General features: G+C 53.7%; 2 protein-coding genes across 3 annotated transcripts; one reads left to right on the plus strand and one right to left on the minus strand.

The window, feature by feature from the left end:
* The first annotated feature begins 266 nt into the window (after window positions 1–266).
* Ulk3 (unc-51 like kinase 3) lies at window positions 267–7081 on the plus strand. 2 transcript variants are annotated; one of them, XM_078049271.1, is made up of 16 exons: window positions 269–488; window positions 1103–1243; window positions 1324–1444; window positions 1992–2096; window positions 2820–2963; window positions 3179–3261; window positions 3707–3862; window positions 4025–4130; window positions 4352–4392; window positions 4631–4733; window positions 4870–4934; window positions 5020–5098; window positions 5169–5209; window positions 5583–5630; window positions 5756–5822; window positions 5933–7081. In XM_078049271.1, exons 1-16 carry the CDS (start codon window positions 387–389, stop codon window positions 5947–5949), a joined length of 1419 nt encoding a protein of 472 aa, XP_077905397.1. In that variant the 5' UTR covers window positions 269–386; the 3' UTR covers window positions 5950–7081. The 2 variants fall into 2 exon arrangements, with proteins under 2 accessions (XP_077905396.1, XP_077905397.1); XM_078049270.1 differs by lacking the exon at window positions 1103–1243 and having other exon boundaries at window positions 267–488.
* Window positions 7082–11860: 4779 nt separating this feature from the next.
* Cplx3 (complexin 3) lies at window positions 11861–16403 on the minus strand. The gene is made up of 3 exons (XM_005316803.4): window positions 16105–16403; window positions 14850–14937; window positions 11861–12954 (listed from the first exon to the last, which is right to left on the minus strand). Exons 1-3 carry the CDS (start codon window positions 16266–16268, stop codon window positions 12730–12732), a joined length of 477 nt encoding a protein of 158 aa, XP_005316860.1. The 5' UTR covers window positions 16269–16403; the 3' UTR covers window positions 11861–12729.
* Window positions 16404–17184: the final 781 nt, after the last annotated feature.

Raw genomic sequence — 17184 nt, forward strand, 5'->3', positions numbered from 1 at the left:
GTCCCTCTTGGAATCTCCCCTCCCCCTCACGGTCCTGTTCACCGGGCTCCTCCTCTCACACCCCCTCACGTGGATTATCTCTGGACGCTGTCTCTGGGTGGGATTCCCTGGGTGACTGTATCCGCGGTACTCGGCTCGCTTTCGTGCCCCTCGCGGAAACTTCATTGATCCCAAAAAGGCCTTGAGGGTCCTGGCGGAGGACGCCCAGGGGCCGCTGCGAGAGCGGGAGGAGGACGAGCCTCGGAGCGGGGCGGGGTCGAGGTGCACTTCCGGAGGGCGGCGCTAGGGCCGCGTGGACCCCAGCTGAGCCGCCGTGCGCTACGTGGGCTCGGCTGCCGGCCCGAACCGGCGCCGGGAACCAGGAAGCGCCTGCGGGCGGGCGCGGGATGGCTGGGCCCGGCTGGGGTCCCCCGCGGCTGGACGGCTTCATCCTCACCGAGCGCCTGGGCAGTGGCACCTACGCCACCGTGTACAAGGCCTACGCCAAGGTGGGTGTGGGAGGGGCTACAGCGCCGGGCGCTCGGCTCCTGTGCCGCCGACGCAGGAGACGTGGGGGGTCAGAGACCTCGTAAGATCAGTGGGGCCCGCGGTCTGCCCAGCCCCAGGCTGACCCTGGTGCAGGAGGGTGGAGCTCACTGCCACTCCTGGGTCTTAAAAACAAACACAAGTATACGCCCACTGTTTGCTCTGGAGGGGCGGGGGGACCTTGGTGGGACCCCAGTGTCAGAGGCTGAAGAACTGGCTCAAAACGGAAGTTGCCCGTGGCCTGGGAGGAGTCTGGACAGGACTCTAGAAGGCAAGACCAGTAAGGGGCGGAGTGGCAGTTCTAGAATACTGAGTGACGTACCTTTGCGTGGGCACCTAGAATGCGGTGCAGTGAGGGTTGGGTTGCAGAAGGTTGGAGAACAACCAAGCTGGATTGGGAAGCCAGGATTCCAGAATCCAGCTGCCTCATGAACCTGAGAAGGGGAAGCAGGGATTTCCGCCCCGGGGCTTGTGTGGGTGGGCACGTCCAGGGATTGGAAAGGAGCAAAGGTGCCTCTTCCAGCGAGGCATGACCTTGGCCCTCTCAAGGCAGAGCCCCCAATCTCCTTTCCAACAGAAGGACACTCGAGAGGTGGTAGCTATAAAGTGTGTGGCAAAAAAAAGTCTGAACAAGGCGTCGGTGGAAAACCTCCTGACTGAGATTGAGATCCTCAAGGGCATTCGGCACCCCCATATCGTGCAGCTGAAAGACTTCCAGGTGTGAACCTGGGATGGGGCTCCCCCAAGGGGACTGGAGAAGGGACACACTCTAGGCTGCTTCTCTACTTCTAATCACAGTGGGACAGTGACAATATCTACCTCATCATGGAGTTCTGTGCGGGAGGTGACTTGTCTCGATTCATTCATACCCGAAGGATTCTTCCTGAGAAGGTGGCTCGAGTCTTCATGCAGCAATTGGGTAAAAGCCTCAGATCCCAGCCTCACAGCCCTTCCCATGTTTTCTGTACCTCCTGCATACTACCCCTATCCCCAGGCTTAGAGACCAGGCATTGCTTTGCAGCTGCTGCTGCTTAAGAATTTTTAGGGCCCTGTCTTTCCCATGTTCCAACCGTAGCTTTAGGGTGCTGTGAGAGAGAGGAGCCTCCATTTGCCGGGAGTTCAGGCTTCCACATGTGGAACATAATATGAGAATTTTATTCAACATTTCAAGGCTCAGTAGGTGGAACCCAAGTACATTAACAAGGAAAAGGAAAAGATCCTAAAGGGCCAGGGCATCTCAGGAGACTTGTGAGAAGTCTAGAGGGGAGAAAGGTGGGCACTGGAGGAAAATGAACTTTTGCAAGTGGCAGGAGCCTGGTGCTTATCTGTGAAGCATTTGTGAGACTAGTAAGGCTAGAACTGGGGCTGTGTAAGCTTGAAAAGGCAGATGAAATCCTGGGGAGGGGAGACATAAGCAGGAGAGGGGCTATTCTGACCTGTCTCTCTGCGCGTGTCCTGCTCCCCAGCTAGTGCCCTGCAGTTTCTGCATGAACGAAACATCTCTCACCTGGATCTGAAGCCACAGAACATTCTGCTGAGTTCTTTGGAGAAGCCCCACCTTAAACTGGCAGGTCTGAATCTGGAACAGCAGGGGTGATGTTTTTGGGTGGGTGAGCAGAGGCTCCCTCTGCCTGGCAGGCCCCTGTTGAGACATCAAACAGGGACAGACTGGTAGATCCAGGGCTGAGTCACATCATTGACAGATAGGAGCTTTCTTAGACTGCCTACACTTAACTCCAGCAGTGTAATGGGCAGAGTTAGGGTAAGTTTGTGGTCAGAGTTGGGGCTTACTGTATGTCAGGTTTGGGTTTCAGTCTGGAAACAGTCTCATTGTGTGACCAGCATCAGGGATCAGTCTGTGATCAGGGAACAGACTGGATTGGTTCTCAAACTGTGACTCAATCTGGGGCGGTCTTGGAGGGGGTGTTGTGGGAGAAGAATGGTTGTGGCCCTTGATACAATTTGGACAAGAATGGACTTTAGGCTAGAGGTCAAAGAATATGGTGTAGCCTAAGATGGTGAACAGTGAGGGTGAGGCCCTTATCCATGTAGCTGGTATGATCAGGTAGCTTCCTAGGAAGCAGATGCCTAGAGAGAGTGTGCAGGGTGGTTGGGATTTGCACACCCAGAGGAAGAAATAGGAGGATGTTGCAGAGGCTGGGAAGTGGAATTGATCCTGGTGGTGAGTCTGGAAGGTGGGGAAGAGCCCTGCCATGAGCTGGGGGTGAGGCTTTACAGGCTACAAGTAGAAGCAGCTGGAATTTGAGCCCTGCTGCCTTGCCTTTTGCCTATAGACTTTGGCTTCGCACAGCACATGTCCCCATGGGATGAGAAGCATGTACTCCGCGGTTCTCCCCTCTATATGGCCCCTGAGATGGTGTGTCAGCGACAGTACGACGCCCGTGTGGACCTTTGGTCCGTAGGGGTCATCCTGTATGGTGAGACCTCTGTCCCCCTCTCCCACCCTAACCCAAGGGCTGTACTGTGTGTCCTCTGATAAGACTTCTCTGGACCTCTGGGGTGTAAATGAGAACTACAGTTCTATTGATCTGTGGCCCTGTTTTAAGGAGCATCAGATCCCTCTCCCCAGGAGTGTGCCAGGCCATGCTTGGCCTCCTCCCTTCCCAACCTCTCCTCTGCCTCCATTCCACAGAAGCCCTCTTTGGGCAGCCCCCTTTTGCCTCCAGGTCATTCTTGGAACTGGAAGAGAAGATCCGAAGCAATCGGGTTATTGAGGTGGGTCTGCCAGGGTCTTAGCAACCATGTCAGGGTGGAAGGAATCAGGGCCTTACACAAATTGCAACGTGGGCCCCAGGCTGTCTCCATGGCCATGGGGCAGGCTCTAGCAGGGAAGGTGGGGCTTGGATGCATTGCAGGGATCCGGGACAGTCCACAGCAAACGGGCAGGCCACAACAGAACCAGACCCAAACTTCCCAGGAACATAGTGCAGGGATGGAGGGAGGGATCCACAGACAGGGCTCTACTCCCCTGTGGGCAAGAGCCTGGGAAATGAGGCCTGGCTCTCCACAGGCTCTGTCACCTTGACCCATCTTGTTCCTTTTGGGTCTCAGATTCTCCACATGTCAAACATGTGTCTCTGAGGTTCCTAATAGGGCCCTGGGCTCGGGGCTGAGGTGCTGGAGCCCAGGGCCATTTGTCCCTGCCCTCCTCTTCCCATAGCTCCCCTTGAGGCCCCCGCTCTCCCGAGACTGCCGTGACCTACTACAGCGGCTCCTGGAGCGGGACCCAAGCCGTCGGATCTCCTTCCAGGACTTCTTTGCCCACCCCTGGGTAGACCTGGAGCACATGCCTAGTGGGGAGAGCTTGGCACGAGCAGTAAGCAGACCAACAGGGATGTGGCGGGATAAGGGCATGTGTGGGGGGGGTCCCATCTGCCCCCCCTTGGTGGTGAAAAGGTGGCTCACCCACAGAGGCAAGAGGATGGGCTCGGGGTTTTATCTCAGCCCTGTGCCTGACTCCTGATCTGCCCATCCCCAGAGTGCCCTGGTGGTAGAGGCTGTAAAGAAGGACCAGGAAGGGGACGCTGCGACTGCCTTATCTCTCTACTGCAAGGCTCTGGACTTCTTTGTGCCTGCCCTGCATTGTGAGTGTCAAACTAAGCTCTGTAGTCCCCGAGTACAACAGGAGTGGGGGTCAGCTATATCTGCAGTGATCGATTCCAGAGGAAGTTTCCCATCCAGGATCTTACAGGAGATAAGGCAGAGGATAAACCTGGAACGTGGTGTTTTAGGGATTCTTGGGCTTGGTGTGGCATAGACATCCCTCCCCCCCAAGACTCCTCATGTGAATCTCTACCTTCTGCAGATGAAGTGGATGCCCAGCGGAAGGAAGCAATTAAGGCAAAGGTGGGTGAGATCTTAGGAGGAAAAGGGTGGTATGAGTGGAGAGGCCCCAAAGATCCCAGGGCCTCTGGGGAATAGCTGTCTTAGAATTGGGCTGGGGAGGGGTCAGGCCAGCTTCATTTGACACCTGATGTAGTTACAGCTTCAGAGAGTTATTGAGGACCCACAGGGAGAGCAGGAGGTGGGTGCTACAGGTAGGCAGGTGTGGGACAACTCTCCTCAGCCCTTGACCCTCCTACAGGTAGGGCAGTACGTGTCCCGGGCTGAGGAGCTCAAGGCCATCGTCTCCTCCTCCAACAAGGCCCTGCTGAGACAGGGAACATCAGCCAGAGACCTGCTGAGAGGTAGGCTTAAGTTCCTGGCTTATCTACCAGGCCCCTTGCAGGCCTCCCTCCAGCCTGAGGGGTGGCAGGTTGAGGTAGGCCCCTTGTGTTGAAAAAACCCATCTCCTCACTCTGAGCCTCTGTCTCCTCATCCCAGAGATGGCCCGGGACAAGCCACGCCTCCTAGCTGCCCTGGAAGTGGCTTCGGCTGCCATGGCCAAGGTTTGTATCTGGTGGAGAGTTCTCTATAGGGTAGGGAGGAATTCGAAGCATGATCCTAAATGATCTAGTGTCCTCATGGCTGCAGGAAGAAGAAGCCAATGGAGAGCAGGATGCCTTGGACCTGTACCAACACAGCCTGGGGGAGCTGCTGCTGCTGCTGGCAGGTGAGGTGCCAGCACCACCCACACCAGACCCCTGGCAGCTTTGCCCTCACCACCTGCCCTCTCCTTACAGCGGAGCCCCCAGGCCGAAGGCGAGAATTGCTTCACACTGAGGTGCCTACTAGGGTTGGGAGGCTGGTCGGGGCTTTCTCTTCCCCTTTTATTCTGCTCTTGTCTGTGGAAACTCCTTGGATTCCCTGTGGAGTTCCCTTCCCTTGGGGTTTTCCAAGTTTCCTTCCCTTGGCACGTTCCAAGTCTGAGAGTCAAACATCATGGACTTGTAGTCAGTGGGTCAGGGATGGGATGCTCAGATTAGCAGGAAGTGCTAGGCTCTTGTAGCCAGGAAGCCTTCCTGGAGGAGGCAGCAAATAAGGGGTTAGCGAGGAGACTGTTCTAATGGGGCAGAGGGTTCTGGAAAGCATTAGGAGTGAGGAAGAGCTCAAATTTAGGCCCTGCTCCCATCTATGGGCATGTCTTCCCTCTGCAGGTTCAGAACCTCATGGCTCGGGCTGAATACCTGAAGGAGCAGGTCAAGGTGGGCCATCTTGGGGTGAGGGTTTGTGGGTTCTCTATGCTTGTGGCTGCCCCCTTTGCATATTTTGTGGCCCTCTTCTCTGTTTCTGGTTACCTCATCCTTTGTGCTGCCTTTATGTCTCGCAGATGAGGGAATCTCGCTGGGAAGGAGAGACCCTGGACAAGGAGGGGCTGTCGGAGTCAGTTCGTAGCTGTGAGTCCTGCCTCGGAGGACAGTCCACAAAAGGAGGGATGAGGGTGGCCCAGATTTCTGCTCTCTTTCCAAAGACCTCAGCCTGACCCTTTCCCCTCCCTCCTCCTTAGCTTGCACCTTACAGTGACCTCAGAAGGATGACTGGACAGCACAAGACTCCTGGAGTAAAAGGGCATGCGAATTCAGGCTGACGCCCAAAATTAAATGGCCCTTTGCAGGTCTGGGGAGCTTCCTGGATGGACACTTCTGAGACCTCCATATTCCAGACAATTCCTGGCAGTACTGCCCAGCCTGCAGAGGGCCTGGTGGCCCATGTCATGTGCTGGGAGCACTGGAAGCAGGATTCTGAGACGAGAGTTTCTCTCACGAGACCTTTGTTATTTGGGCACTGCTGGGTCCTGAGCCTGTCAATTTGGGAGCACCAAGCCATTTATGGGTTTTGCTCTGAGAAGAGGGCAGGGGGCCCTCTGCAGGGTACTTTTGCTCTTGCACTGTCCCTGCCAGCAGACAGCTGGACCCACCCTTCTGGGGAGCAGGTATTCCAGCTCATCTTCCTCCTCCACTGGAATAGGCACTCCAGGACCCTCAGGGACCACCCACCCGACAGTGCACTCAGTCCCATGGAACTCCACAGTGTTATTCCGAGCTCATTCCTGCCCACCATCTCTGTACTTTAAGATAATCCTTCAAGCATGAGAGTAATGTTCTTGGTAGGGGTGGTACAAATTTGAGAATCCCATGTCTTATTGTTTCTGCCTTGGCACAACGGGGAGGGGTCCTCAATCCTCATGCCTCTCAGTTCAGTCCTATTTGGAAAACACATATTAGCTGCAGAGTAGGCCCTGTACTGGAATTTGAGCCAAGGATTGGGGGAGTGATTGGGGACTGCTGACCCTAAGAGGCTGCAGGCACACCCAGCACTGTCCAGGATATGTAGTCCTAGGCCTGACACTGCCACTACCCCAGTGTGTGACCCTGGTCAAGCCCCTTTCCTTTTCTGAGCCTCTCATCTCTTCAGGGGTGTAACTGATACCTCCACAGCCCACAGCATGGGCTCTCATGAGGGCAGAGTGAATGTAACGTGGAGAAGAATGTACACACCAGAGAAGATTTCTAACACTTCTGCCCTTAAATGCCTAGAAGTCTAAATTCCTAAAACTAAACACACACAAAAAAGCCTTCTGAAGTGTTGGCTGACTTCTCTGCAGGAGACTGGGTGTAAAGACTGCAATTGTTTCTCTATTAAATTATTTTGGGTACTTGTGCATCTCTTCTTGCCCTAGGGAAAATAGGGAGAGGTAGCCCTGCTCACAGCCGAGGTTAGAGGAGGCCAGGAAATTTGGGGAGCCTTGAGAGTAGGGCTAGGGGGATCACTGCAGGGAGTGGTAAGCACATCTGCTTCCTGCCCGCAGCCCCCTGGGAATCCAGAAGAGCTAGCTGACTGCTGCCATTCCTGCCAGTGGGAAGCACGGGCCTGGGAGCCTGGCAAGGCCCTTTTCCCCTTTGCTCAGAGCTCTGTTTTGGGGCTGGTGGCAGTCCTCAGATGCTCTCTCCTTTATACCACACACTTTCCCCCTCAAGCAGGAGTTGTTTCCAGCAGATTCTGTACTCTTGATCTGACCAGCTGTTGTTAGGAGCGTCCTTGAAGTTTAATAAGAGTGTGGTAGAGCGCTTCAGAGCAGCCACCCAGAAGCTGTTCCTCAGGCTTCCTGATACCAAGCTGCTGTCTTCAACAGTTCAATGGCTTCTGATACAGGGAATGGAGCAGGGAACTAATTCCCCTGAAGCCTTTGACCTGGCCATTGGAGGGCACTGTAGAGCAGTACCACAAGGCAGAAGGAGCAGGCTAAAATCTTGGCTCTGCCACTTGGCTGGGAAGCTTGGGACCCATCAATTAGCCTGTTTATTCTCCATAAAATGAGGATGAAGAAATGTGCCCCATGGGAGTATGTAATGAGGTGTAGTGTACATCAGCCTGGCATACGGTAAATTCAATAAAATGTTATTTTCAGATCTAGGGAGAGAAACATTTCAGATTATCTCTGAAAATGGACCAGACAAAAAGATTGCAGTAGGTGGGAGGAGGGGAATGAATGGACATTTTAGGTGGATAAATGGGGAAGGTGGGCTGGGAGGGAGAGGTTTGGTTCACTGATCCCACCCAACTTGTTATTTCTGATATAGATCTATATCAAGTGATGGAGAACAGGAACCTTAAATTCTTAGACAATGTGGGTATGGAGAGGAGTGGGCCTATATGAAGAATTAGGTACAGGAAATGCCTGGAAGTTTCAGACCCTGAGAAGGTGCTCTCCCTGGGCAAACCATTAGGTGGATGGGTCCAGGCTGGTCCTGTGTGCCAGCCACCTATAATGGAGGCAGTCCTGTTGGAAGGCTAGAGGCAAGGGAGGAGGTAGGCTCTCTGTAGGGCCTTTCTTCTAATGGAAGACACGTGAGAAACCTACAAATTGGCTTTTCGAATACTTTTGCTCTTTGGAGCAGGTTGTTTCCACCTCTCATTTTCAACACAGTGCAAATGCCCCTCAGCAGTGTCCAGGTCTCACCGTGCCTTATCCTCCCACTTTCACAGTCACCCATGGTCAAAACCAGCACCAGGCCAATTTGGAACCTTTCTGCTCCCAAAGGCCACTTCTAGAGCAGATTGAGGGTGCCAGGTGTCCTTGTACCCAGTTTGCCTATTATTTGGCTTCCAGGGATACAAAAGGATATAGAATCTTGGTCCCTACAGGAAGTTATCTAGAAAAACTCTTGTCCACAGAGGCCAGGATGCTGTTCCAGCATCCAAGCCCTTCCTGAGAGAGATGGCCTCATGAGGCTGAGGCATGAGGGATGGAGAGCATCAAGGAATACTCCCCCAGAGTAACTCACACTCACACCTACACACTTGAAATCCCATGGACACAAAACCAGAAAGCCATGTCCAAGCTCACAGATTACTGAAGATCCCCACACAGACTTCCACTCATGGTCACACACGGGAATGGCTCTTGCTGGATGAGACTGAGGCAGCCTTAACATTGCTGCTCCTCTGGACGCAGGCCACCCAGACTCCTCACGCCTCATACAGACTCAGGATGGTGATGCCTGATGGGTACTGGGTTTGAGGCAGAGCAGTGAGTTTTGTGGCTCCCCACCCCCACTGCAGCCTCAGGTCTGTGGGATGGGGGACAAAAGCTCCCACCTCCCAGGCCTGAGCATCAGCTGGGTCAATAGGCATTGTCAGCAGCTTGGCTTAGCAAGTGAGCATGCCCCAGATGTCCCCAGTGCCTGCCTATGGCCTCCAGTGTCTGAGGAGGACCATCTGGATGTTGGGGAAAGGGAGATCCTACGCGCTCCAAACGCCAGCCACCCTCCCCAACTCCTCTCTGGGGACCATCTGGCCTCGGAAAGTCACTTGTTTTTCTGCACCCCTCCTCCCACTGGGTCTGGGCTGACTGGTTGAATGGTCAAGGCAGAAGGGGACTGGAGTTTCCTGAGGTAGGGTCCAGGGGCGCCATCAATCTTCCCAAAATCCTTTGGAAGGTGGAGTCAGAGCCCTTGAATGGTGGGAGGGGAGGCCATCCATCTTGACCTCCCCTCTCTCCTTGAAAAAGCATGTGGAGGACAGAAGGGCTTTCTTACCACCTGCCTGCAAGAGGAAGAAGGAAAAAGGGGGAAAGAATAGGAGGGTAGGTGGAAAGGAGAAGGCACAGAGCATCAGGCTCCAAACTATGATGCTATAGTAGTAGGGTTTGGGGCACTGTGGAAGGGAAGTTTTGGTGGCAGGTAGCTTTCTTTGTGGCCTTTACATCACACCAGGTGGGAGCATGTGATTGTCCACAGTAAGAAAGTATAGAAATGGGATAGGAAGAGAATGAAGTGGATGCATTGAGGGCCTGGAAGGAGAGGCCCCAGCTTGACCCGTAAGCCCTGTGGAAGGCAGGGGTACAGGACAGGCACTGAGCCGGGAATGAGACAGAGGGTAGGAGGACACAGGGGAGAGCAACACAGACTGAGAGAGAAACCCAGAGCACGGAGCTGACAGGCAAACAGGGCAAGACCAGCAGAAGCAGAGAGCCCTCAGCCTGCGCTTTCACAGAACTGGACCCTTCTGCCTGGTAGCCTTCTCTACTCCATTCCAGGGACAGTGCAGACAGGTCAGGGCTTCTTGGGATTCCCAAGACGTGAAGGGAGAGCCAGTGTGGAGGGTCAGTCCCCTCCCACTTTCTGACTCCAGGCACCAAACAGCCCTGCTTTGACAGGGTTCATCGAGTGTCCCCCAATCACCCCCCGACACACACGCTGCCTGCCACCCCAGGCTGGCTCTTGGCCCTGCAAAGCACAGAGGGGGAAGGGGGCTGTCTGATCTCATTAGGCAGAAGGCCCCTGGAGCGCGAAGTGCTGACGTGGGTCCTGCTGCTGACGCTACTGAGGCAGCCCACGCGCCCCCCACACCTGGCTTGGGGCTCCTCCAGCTCAGGGAAAGTCAGAAGGGGTTTGTGTGCAGTAGCTGCGGGGGCCCTTCCCCAGGGTCTCCTGGGAGCTGCTCAGGAGGGCGAAGCCCATGTGATAGCCTAAGCAGCTCTGCCTCCACTCCTGGCCTGGGTCCCTTCTACTTCCCACTCTCAGCTCTTCACCTTCTTTCTCCCCTCTCCTACCCCCACATCACCTACTGCCCGTGTTTTGTGTTCTTTGTTCTTATTTTACAAAGGGAGCCTAATGGGAACTTTGCCCTTGACAATCATCCCTCAGGAGGCTTTCCCACAGGCGGACCTGAGCTTCAGGGTGGAGGGCACCCTGGGTTGCCTGCAGTGTTTCCTTCCTTCATTGCAGGTGGCCCAGGGTGACCCATTTGCTCAGGCACCTTCCAGGAGTCACCAGGACCCTCTGCTCCACCTATCCCTGGCACCAAAGGTGAGCAGGATGACATTTGGGCTCTTCATTTTTTTGTTGTTTTAAAAAATTCAAAAGCATTCTTCACTGCCTAAGCATAAACTCCTGAATACACTGAGCTTGGGAACAGGACCAGCTTTCTGCCTCGCCTCAGGCCACCTCAGGAGCCTGAGGGTGCCAGGGGAGCCTTCCCACTGACTTTGCCTGCCCAACTAGGAAGTGTCACATGACCTCAGAACCCACCCCTCTCCTGTTTTTAAATAATGAGTTACCATCTATTTATTTATTTATTTATTTTTAGTTATACATGGGCACAATATCTTTTTATTTTGTTTATTTATTCTTATGTGGTTCTGAGGATCAAACCCAGGGTCTCACACTTGCGAGGCCAGCGCTCTACCACTGAGCCACAACCCCAGCTCCCCATTTATTGATATGGCCTATCATGTGTCAAGGGCTTTACAAATGGTCATCCTTTGGGGCTGTAGTTGTAGCTCAATGGTAGGGCATTTATCTAGTATGCCTGAGCTCTGGCGCTTGATCCCCAGGACCCCTGAGAGAGAAAAAAGTCACCGTTTGAAACTTGTGCTATTGTTATTTTAGGATGGTGGGACTCTTCTTTTTACAGGGGCAAATAGGCTTAGAGAGGAAGGGAGCCTGCTCAAAGCCACATGATAGTCAGGCTGGAGCACAGGTTCCCTGCTTCTTTCTGTTACATCCTCCATCTCCTAAGTGAGGAAAGGGTAGTAGGCATAGGTGCCAGAGAAAGCTGTGGTTGAGTTGTGGCAGTTCCTGTGGACCCAGGTAATGCCCTGAAGGCCCCCACCTTCCCACATATATCCCCAGATGGCCATCACATCCCCCTCAAAGCCCAGAGCCCAGTCCCTACTTCATCTTGCCCCAGTCTACTGGGTCAGTACAGCCCCCCACTCTCACCCATGGCCCTGGGAGGGTAGAACTAGAACATCTTATAGGGACTGGCAGTGGAGCAGTTCCCTTCCATTCACAAGACCCTTCCACTCCTGGCACTGAGTGTGTCCTCCCCACTGTGCCACTCAGGTAGGCGGTAGAGGATGCCCCTCCAGGGCGGGCTTGGGGCTATGAGCTCCAGGACTCAAGATCAGTAAAAAGTGAAAAGAGAACCATGACATTTGAAATTTTTATTTTTCACTGAGCTAGGAGAGGAGATTCCAGCTATAGAATCCAGACAGAGAGTTCTACAGGAACAGGACAGAAATTGGCTGGGCCCTGGGCCCAGAGAAGGCCTGGAGCTGCTTGGGCTACTGTTTGATGCCAGCTCCATCCTTGGCACTTCGCCCCTTACCCAGCATTGCTCAGCTCCCAGAGCCCACAGTGGCAGCTGCTTGAGGCTCTGACTGCAGCTGCGGCCCTGCCCAAGGAGGAGTGTGGGTTCGGCTGGAGTGGCCAGGGATGCAAAGCCAAAAAGAATCTTAGGAATCATCCAGTCTGTTCCCATTTTCCAGATGATGAAATAGGCCCTGAAAGAGCAGTGGCCTTCAAGGACAATAAAGATGGAGATTGGAATGCAGGCCTCCTGTCTGCTAGGGTATCTCCTATAGCCCTCCTCTGAGAGCATCTGAGGGGTGGTAGCTGATGGGGCTAGGAACCTAGGGGTTGTGTGTCTTTGTGTGCCAGGGTTATCTGTGGCCAACATGGCAGGGTCATTGTGTCCCTTTGTGAATGCTCCTGTGTGCAGGAACTTGAGGGCCAGAGAAGGATGGACATATTTCTATAATATTGGGTGGCCTCCCCAGGCTGAGAAGGGGGATGGGTCCTAAAGGATAGAAAAAGGAACAGAAACTTTGCTCCTAGTGGGAAGGGAGGCACTAGAAGTCAGGTTTGGGGCAAGGATGAGAAGGGTTCTGAGGCTAGGTTAGGGCAAGGGAAATAAAGCCCAAAATGGGGTATAGATCCCTGGAAACTGAGACACACTCTTAGCCCTTATGTGGACCAGCCCTCTGGCCATCCCAATGGGCAACCTCAGGGGAAGTGATCACATGATGTAGCACTTCTCAGCTGATTGCTTGAGGTCCCCCAGTGTGGTCTGGGCCTTGTCCTTAAGTGAGCCGAGGTCCAAGCCTGGGAGGCTGCTCAGCTGCCCGAGGACTGAGGCCTTCTCCTCCTCCTCCTCTGTGTCCTCCTCAATCATCTTGGCCAGCTCCCGGGGTAGCTCCACATCTCCACCTGCCATCTGGATCTGGCTCTCATCTGTCTCGTTCTGAAGGGAAAAGGGGGCGGGGTGGAGGTGCAGGTCTGTGAGGACTCAGAGTTGAAGTGTCAGGAAAGAAACCTGGACTGGGTTCCAGTCCCTGAGCCATAGCCTTAGCTGTCCCCCAACCTTTTTTTTTTTTTTTTTTTTTTTTTGAGATAGGTTCTCATTAAATTGCTTAGGGCCTCACTAAGTTGCAGAAGTTGATTTTGAACTTGCAACCCTCCTTCCTTAGCCTCCCAAGCCACTGGGATTATAGGTGTGCACCATCGCCCCCAGCTCAGGTCCCTAGATTCTTGAGCCCCATGTTCTAGTGAGCTCTTCCCCTACCCATAACACCCCAGGGTCAAGCATTTGATGCATTGACCTGGAGGCCTTGCACTTTCATACTGCCTTACTTCACTCTGAGACACTGAAGGACTTAGCATACTGAGTAAAGAGAAAATGAAAATGCCCAGGAGTCACACTGTTAAAATCAACTGTCATGTACTGACTATTGTTAACACCACCAAAGGACATAACCAATAATAGTGATGGGTACCATTTATCAACTCCTGTTTTATGGCTAATGTTGAGCTGGGTTGCTTTTAATTCTCACAATAAAAAAGTATCTAGGAGGTAGTTCCTCTTGTCTCCACTTTACAAATAGGAAATAGAGGTTCAGATAATTTAAGTAAGTAACTTGCCCAAGGCCACACAGCTAGGAAACAGGGGAGCTAGACTCAAATCTATGTCACTGATTCCAACATCTATGCTGTCTTTTCACAGCACCTGCCCATGGCTAGTGCACTTCTTTGTCCCTGTGGGAGGCATTGGGACCATGTGTCCTACTCAGTCACATCCAAGTCTTGCCCCTTCTTGTAGACTCAGAGTTCCCTAATGGTAGGAGTTGTGTCCCTTAGATACTCAGTGCAAGCATTTGAGTAATGACTCCATTCCTAGCTGGGTTTGCAGCCAGGCAGGCTTTTTGGATTGGTTTTCCCTTTGAGAGACTTCCAAAAGACTGGTGCTCTGTGGGAAGTCAGAGGCAGCCAGGGGCTCAGTAAACATTTGTTGAATGAGTGAAGGTAATGTTCACTGATCTTTCAATTCAAGTGGAAGATCAAGGTCAGAAGTGTTATAGCACTTTACCTCTATTTCCCCTTCAGTCTAGCTCTATTCCAGGCACTCTAGGGTGATATCCTGGAAGTGGCTTATGCTTGGGTTGCTTTCTTAGGTTACAGAAGTAACATACTTGTGTGCTTACGGTGCTGAGTGATTACAGGAGCACAGGGGACATCCTGATAAATACACCTTGGCTGCTTGGAGGTACTTTGCTCTCTACAGGCAGACCCCATGCCAGGAAAACAGCCTTAGGGCCTGAATTGAGCACAGGCTCAGTATTCACAGGCATGAGCTCCATCTCTCTCTGGCTATATGACCTTAGCCAAGTCCTTTAATCTCTCTGAGACTTAGTTTCCTTATTTGTAGATGTGATAGCTACTTGGCAGCATTATTGAGGTTATTAGATGAGAACATGGCCAAGTACCTCTTACATCAGTCACTGGCCTTCTCTTCTTCAGCATGCCCTCCATGCATGCTCAGAAGGCCTGAGAATACTCATTCCTGAGGTAAAATCTACTTTCTGTCTCCTTTGTTCCTTCTGAGGCCAGGCCTGATTGGGGTGGAGGGTTGGGGACACAAACCTGTCAGTCTCTGGATGATTGGGTTTCCCCTAAACACCAAGCCCTCACTCTTGGCAGCGCTGATTAACTGAGTGAATGAACAAATGAATGAAAAAGAAAGATTCAACCAAGCACCCTGTGAGTCTCACGGGCTGAGAGCTCTGGCGCACAGAGTGGATCAAGGAGTTCTAAGCCCAGAGCTCAGGGCGCGGTCCACTCTTACAGCTTGAGCTCTCGTACCTTGGGCAGTCGGTATTTATCTCGAAAGTGAGTCCGCAGCGTGGCCCGCTCTGCTTTTCTCTGCGTGAACTGCGCGTCCCGCTCCATCCTGCCAGGATACCGGGGTGGAGTCAACGCAAGGACTGAAAGAAGGGGCGGGGTCTGCGAGCGAGGGCCCCAAGGGGTCTCTGGAGTACTGGTAGCAACCTGCATGGGTCCAGCCGTCTGGCCTGTGCATAGCTAGGGCTCTCAGACCTGACCCGATTAGATTGCTTTTTGTTGCTTTTCCCCATCATCGTGCCCTCTGCGGACTCTGCACCCGCCACTGAACGGGGGTGTCAGTCTTTCTAACCCTCTCTGCAGATCCCAATATTTGTGCCGTTCCTGACTCATGCCTGTCTTTCCCTCCCTGACAAACTGTGTCATGAGGGGGGAAAATATTAGGAATAGATCTGAGTTCCTATTGTGGCTCCATTACTACTTTAGGGTATGTCTTTAGGTAAGTCACTTGCCTTTCTCATCTGTAAAATGGGGATGAGACATTGCAACTCACAACGCTGTTAGGATTAAGTGAATTAACAAGTAACATTTAACGAAGATTTGCTACGTGCTAGGCTCTGGGCTAGATGATTTACATGCATTAAGTTATTTAATCTACATGAATATATAAAGCATATATTAAGACGACCATCCCCTTTCCAGAAGAGGAAAAGAGGCATAGAAAGGTTAAGTAACTTGCCTAAAGTTACCCAGCTAATGAGAAGCAAAGCCAGGATCTGAACCCAAGCAGCCTAACTGCACCCCCACCTCCGCTGTGTCCCAGGACTGCTGGAACACAGTAGGCTCAATATCCACGGGTGCTCCCATCTCAGGATCTGTCTCCGCGACTCTGAGCACCCCCACCACCACCTCTGCTGTGCTGCTTTTCTCAGAGCTTCTGGCTCAAAGGAGCCCCAGTTGGAAGACACAGGCGGCTAGGACCAGATCGGATTAAGGGATTATTTGCTTCGTCAGAAATGCACGTGCACCCAGCTCCCTGTCCCAGGCACCGATCACCCCTCCCCCTATGCCCTCTGGGCCAGAGTACAGAGCTGGAGCAGGGTCCTGGGTTTGAAAAGCAGTGGCTGTGGGAGTAGCCTAGAAGGCATCTCCCAGCCTCTTATCACATGTAGGAAGGCAGGGGAGGAAAGTTGGGTCCCCAGATTGACCCAAGGGTGAGCACAGCGGCTGTGTGTATGTGTGGGGGTCGCTGGAACCGGGAAGGGATCCCACTCACTTTTCTTCCACCAGTTGCTTCTGATACTCCTCGTACTCCTCTCGGCTCATGCCCTGCGCTTCCGCTGCGGACTTGTCCCCGTCCCCCTTGTCCTCGCCGCCCCCCAGGCTCCCGGTGAGGTTCTTCAGCTGGCCACCCACCATGGTCTTCACCATGAACGCCATGGTCTTCGCCAGCCGGGGCACCAGGCGCCTGGTACCACACACCGGGCTCCGGCACGTCCGCGCTCACTTCAGCACCAGGTCCCGCGGACAGCTCCCGCCGCTAGCCCTCGCCCCACGCTTTGCGCCGCCTGTCGCCCGCCCCCGCCCGGGCCCGCCCCTACCTTCCCAAACCCCTCCTCACGGGGGGCGGGGGGCATGCACGGGGCTGAGAAGGCTGGACCACGTGCCCGCTCCTCACTCCCGCCTCTCCCACGTGCCTCCTTCAACGCCAAGCTCTGCTGGCCACTGCTGACAGCGGATTAGGGCCTGCGGTGATGGGGTCGCTCCTCCGGGGACCGGGGTTGCGCTGATGCTTTCCCTGCTTCCTAACCTCCTTCAACCTACTCCCCTCCTGAGTCACTGATATTCAGGATTTCAGCTGGGAGATCCAAGCAGCAGCAAGGGGCAAAACCTCACCCCATCCTTCTTTCCTCCACCCCCCAGCCCCGAAACCTGCTGGCCCTCGAGCTTGGGACTGGGAAGGAAGGCCCGAAAGCGTTAGCAGGAATCCCAGTTATGGATTCATGTGTTCCCCTCTCGGGGTTCCTCAGTCACGTGCCTGCCCTGCTGTCCATGAGCTGCAGGGATTGAAGAGGGAGAGGATTGTTTGGTAATGCTAGCAGGGCTGGGCCAGGAGGGGCACTGGGAGACACCGCTCCTTGTTCTGGGTGAATTGGGGACGGAATTATATGCAGCTATTACTCCCTCTCCTTCTCTGGTCAAGAGGGAAGGGCTGTGGGGTATCTGGTCTTTGGGCAGGTAAGTGAGCCCTTGGCATGCTTACTTGCTTAGAGCCCACTCCAGGTTACCTACCCAAAGCGGTGGAAGCCATCAGAGAGATCAGACTTGGAGATAAAGGAGCATATCAACACACACA

The sequence above is a fragment of the Ictidomys tridecemlineatus genome, chromosome 5 (assembly GCF_052094955.1).
Source record: "Ictidomys tridecemlineatus isolate mIctTri1 chromosome 5, mIctTri1.hap1, whole genome shotgun sequence".
NCBI lineage: Eukaryota > Metazoa > Chordata > Mammalia > Rodentia > Sciuridae > Ictidomys > Ictidomys tridecemlineatus.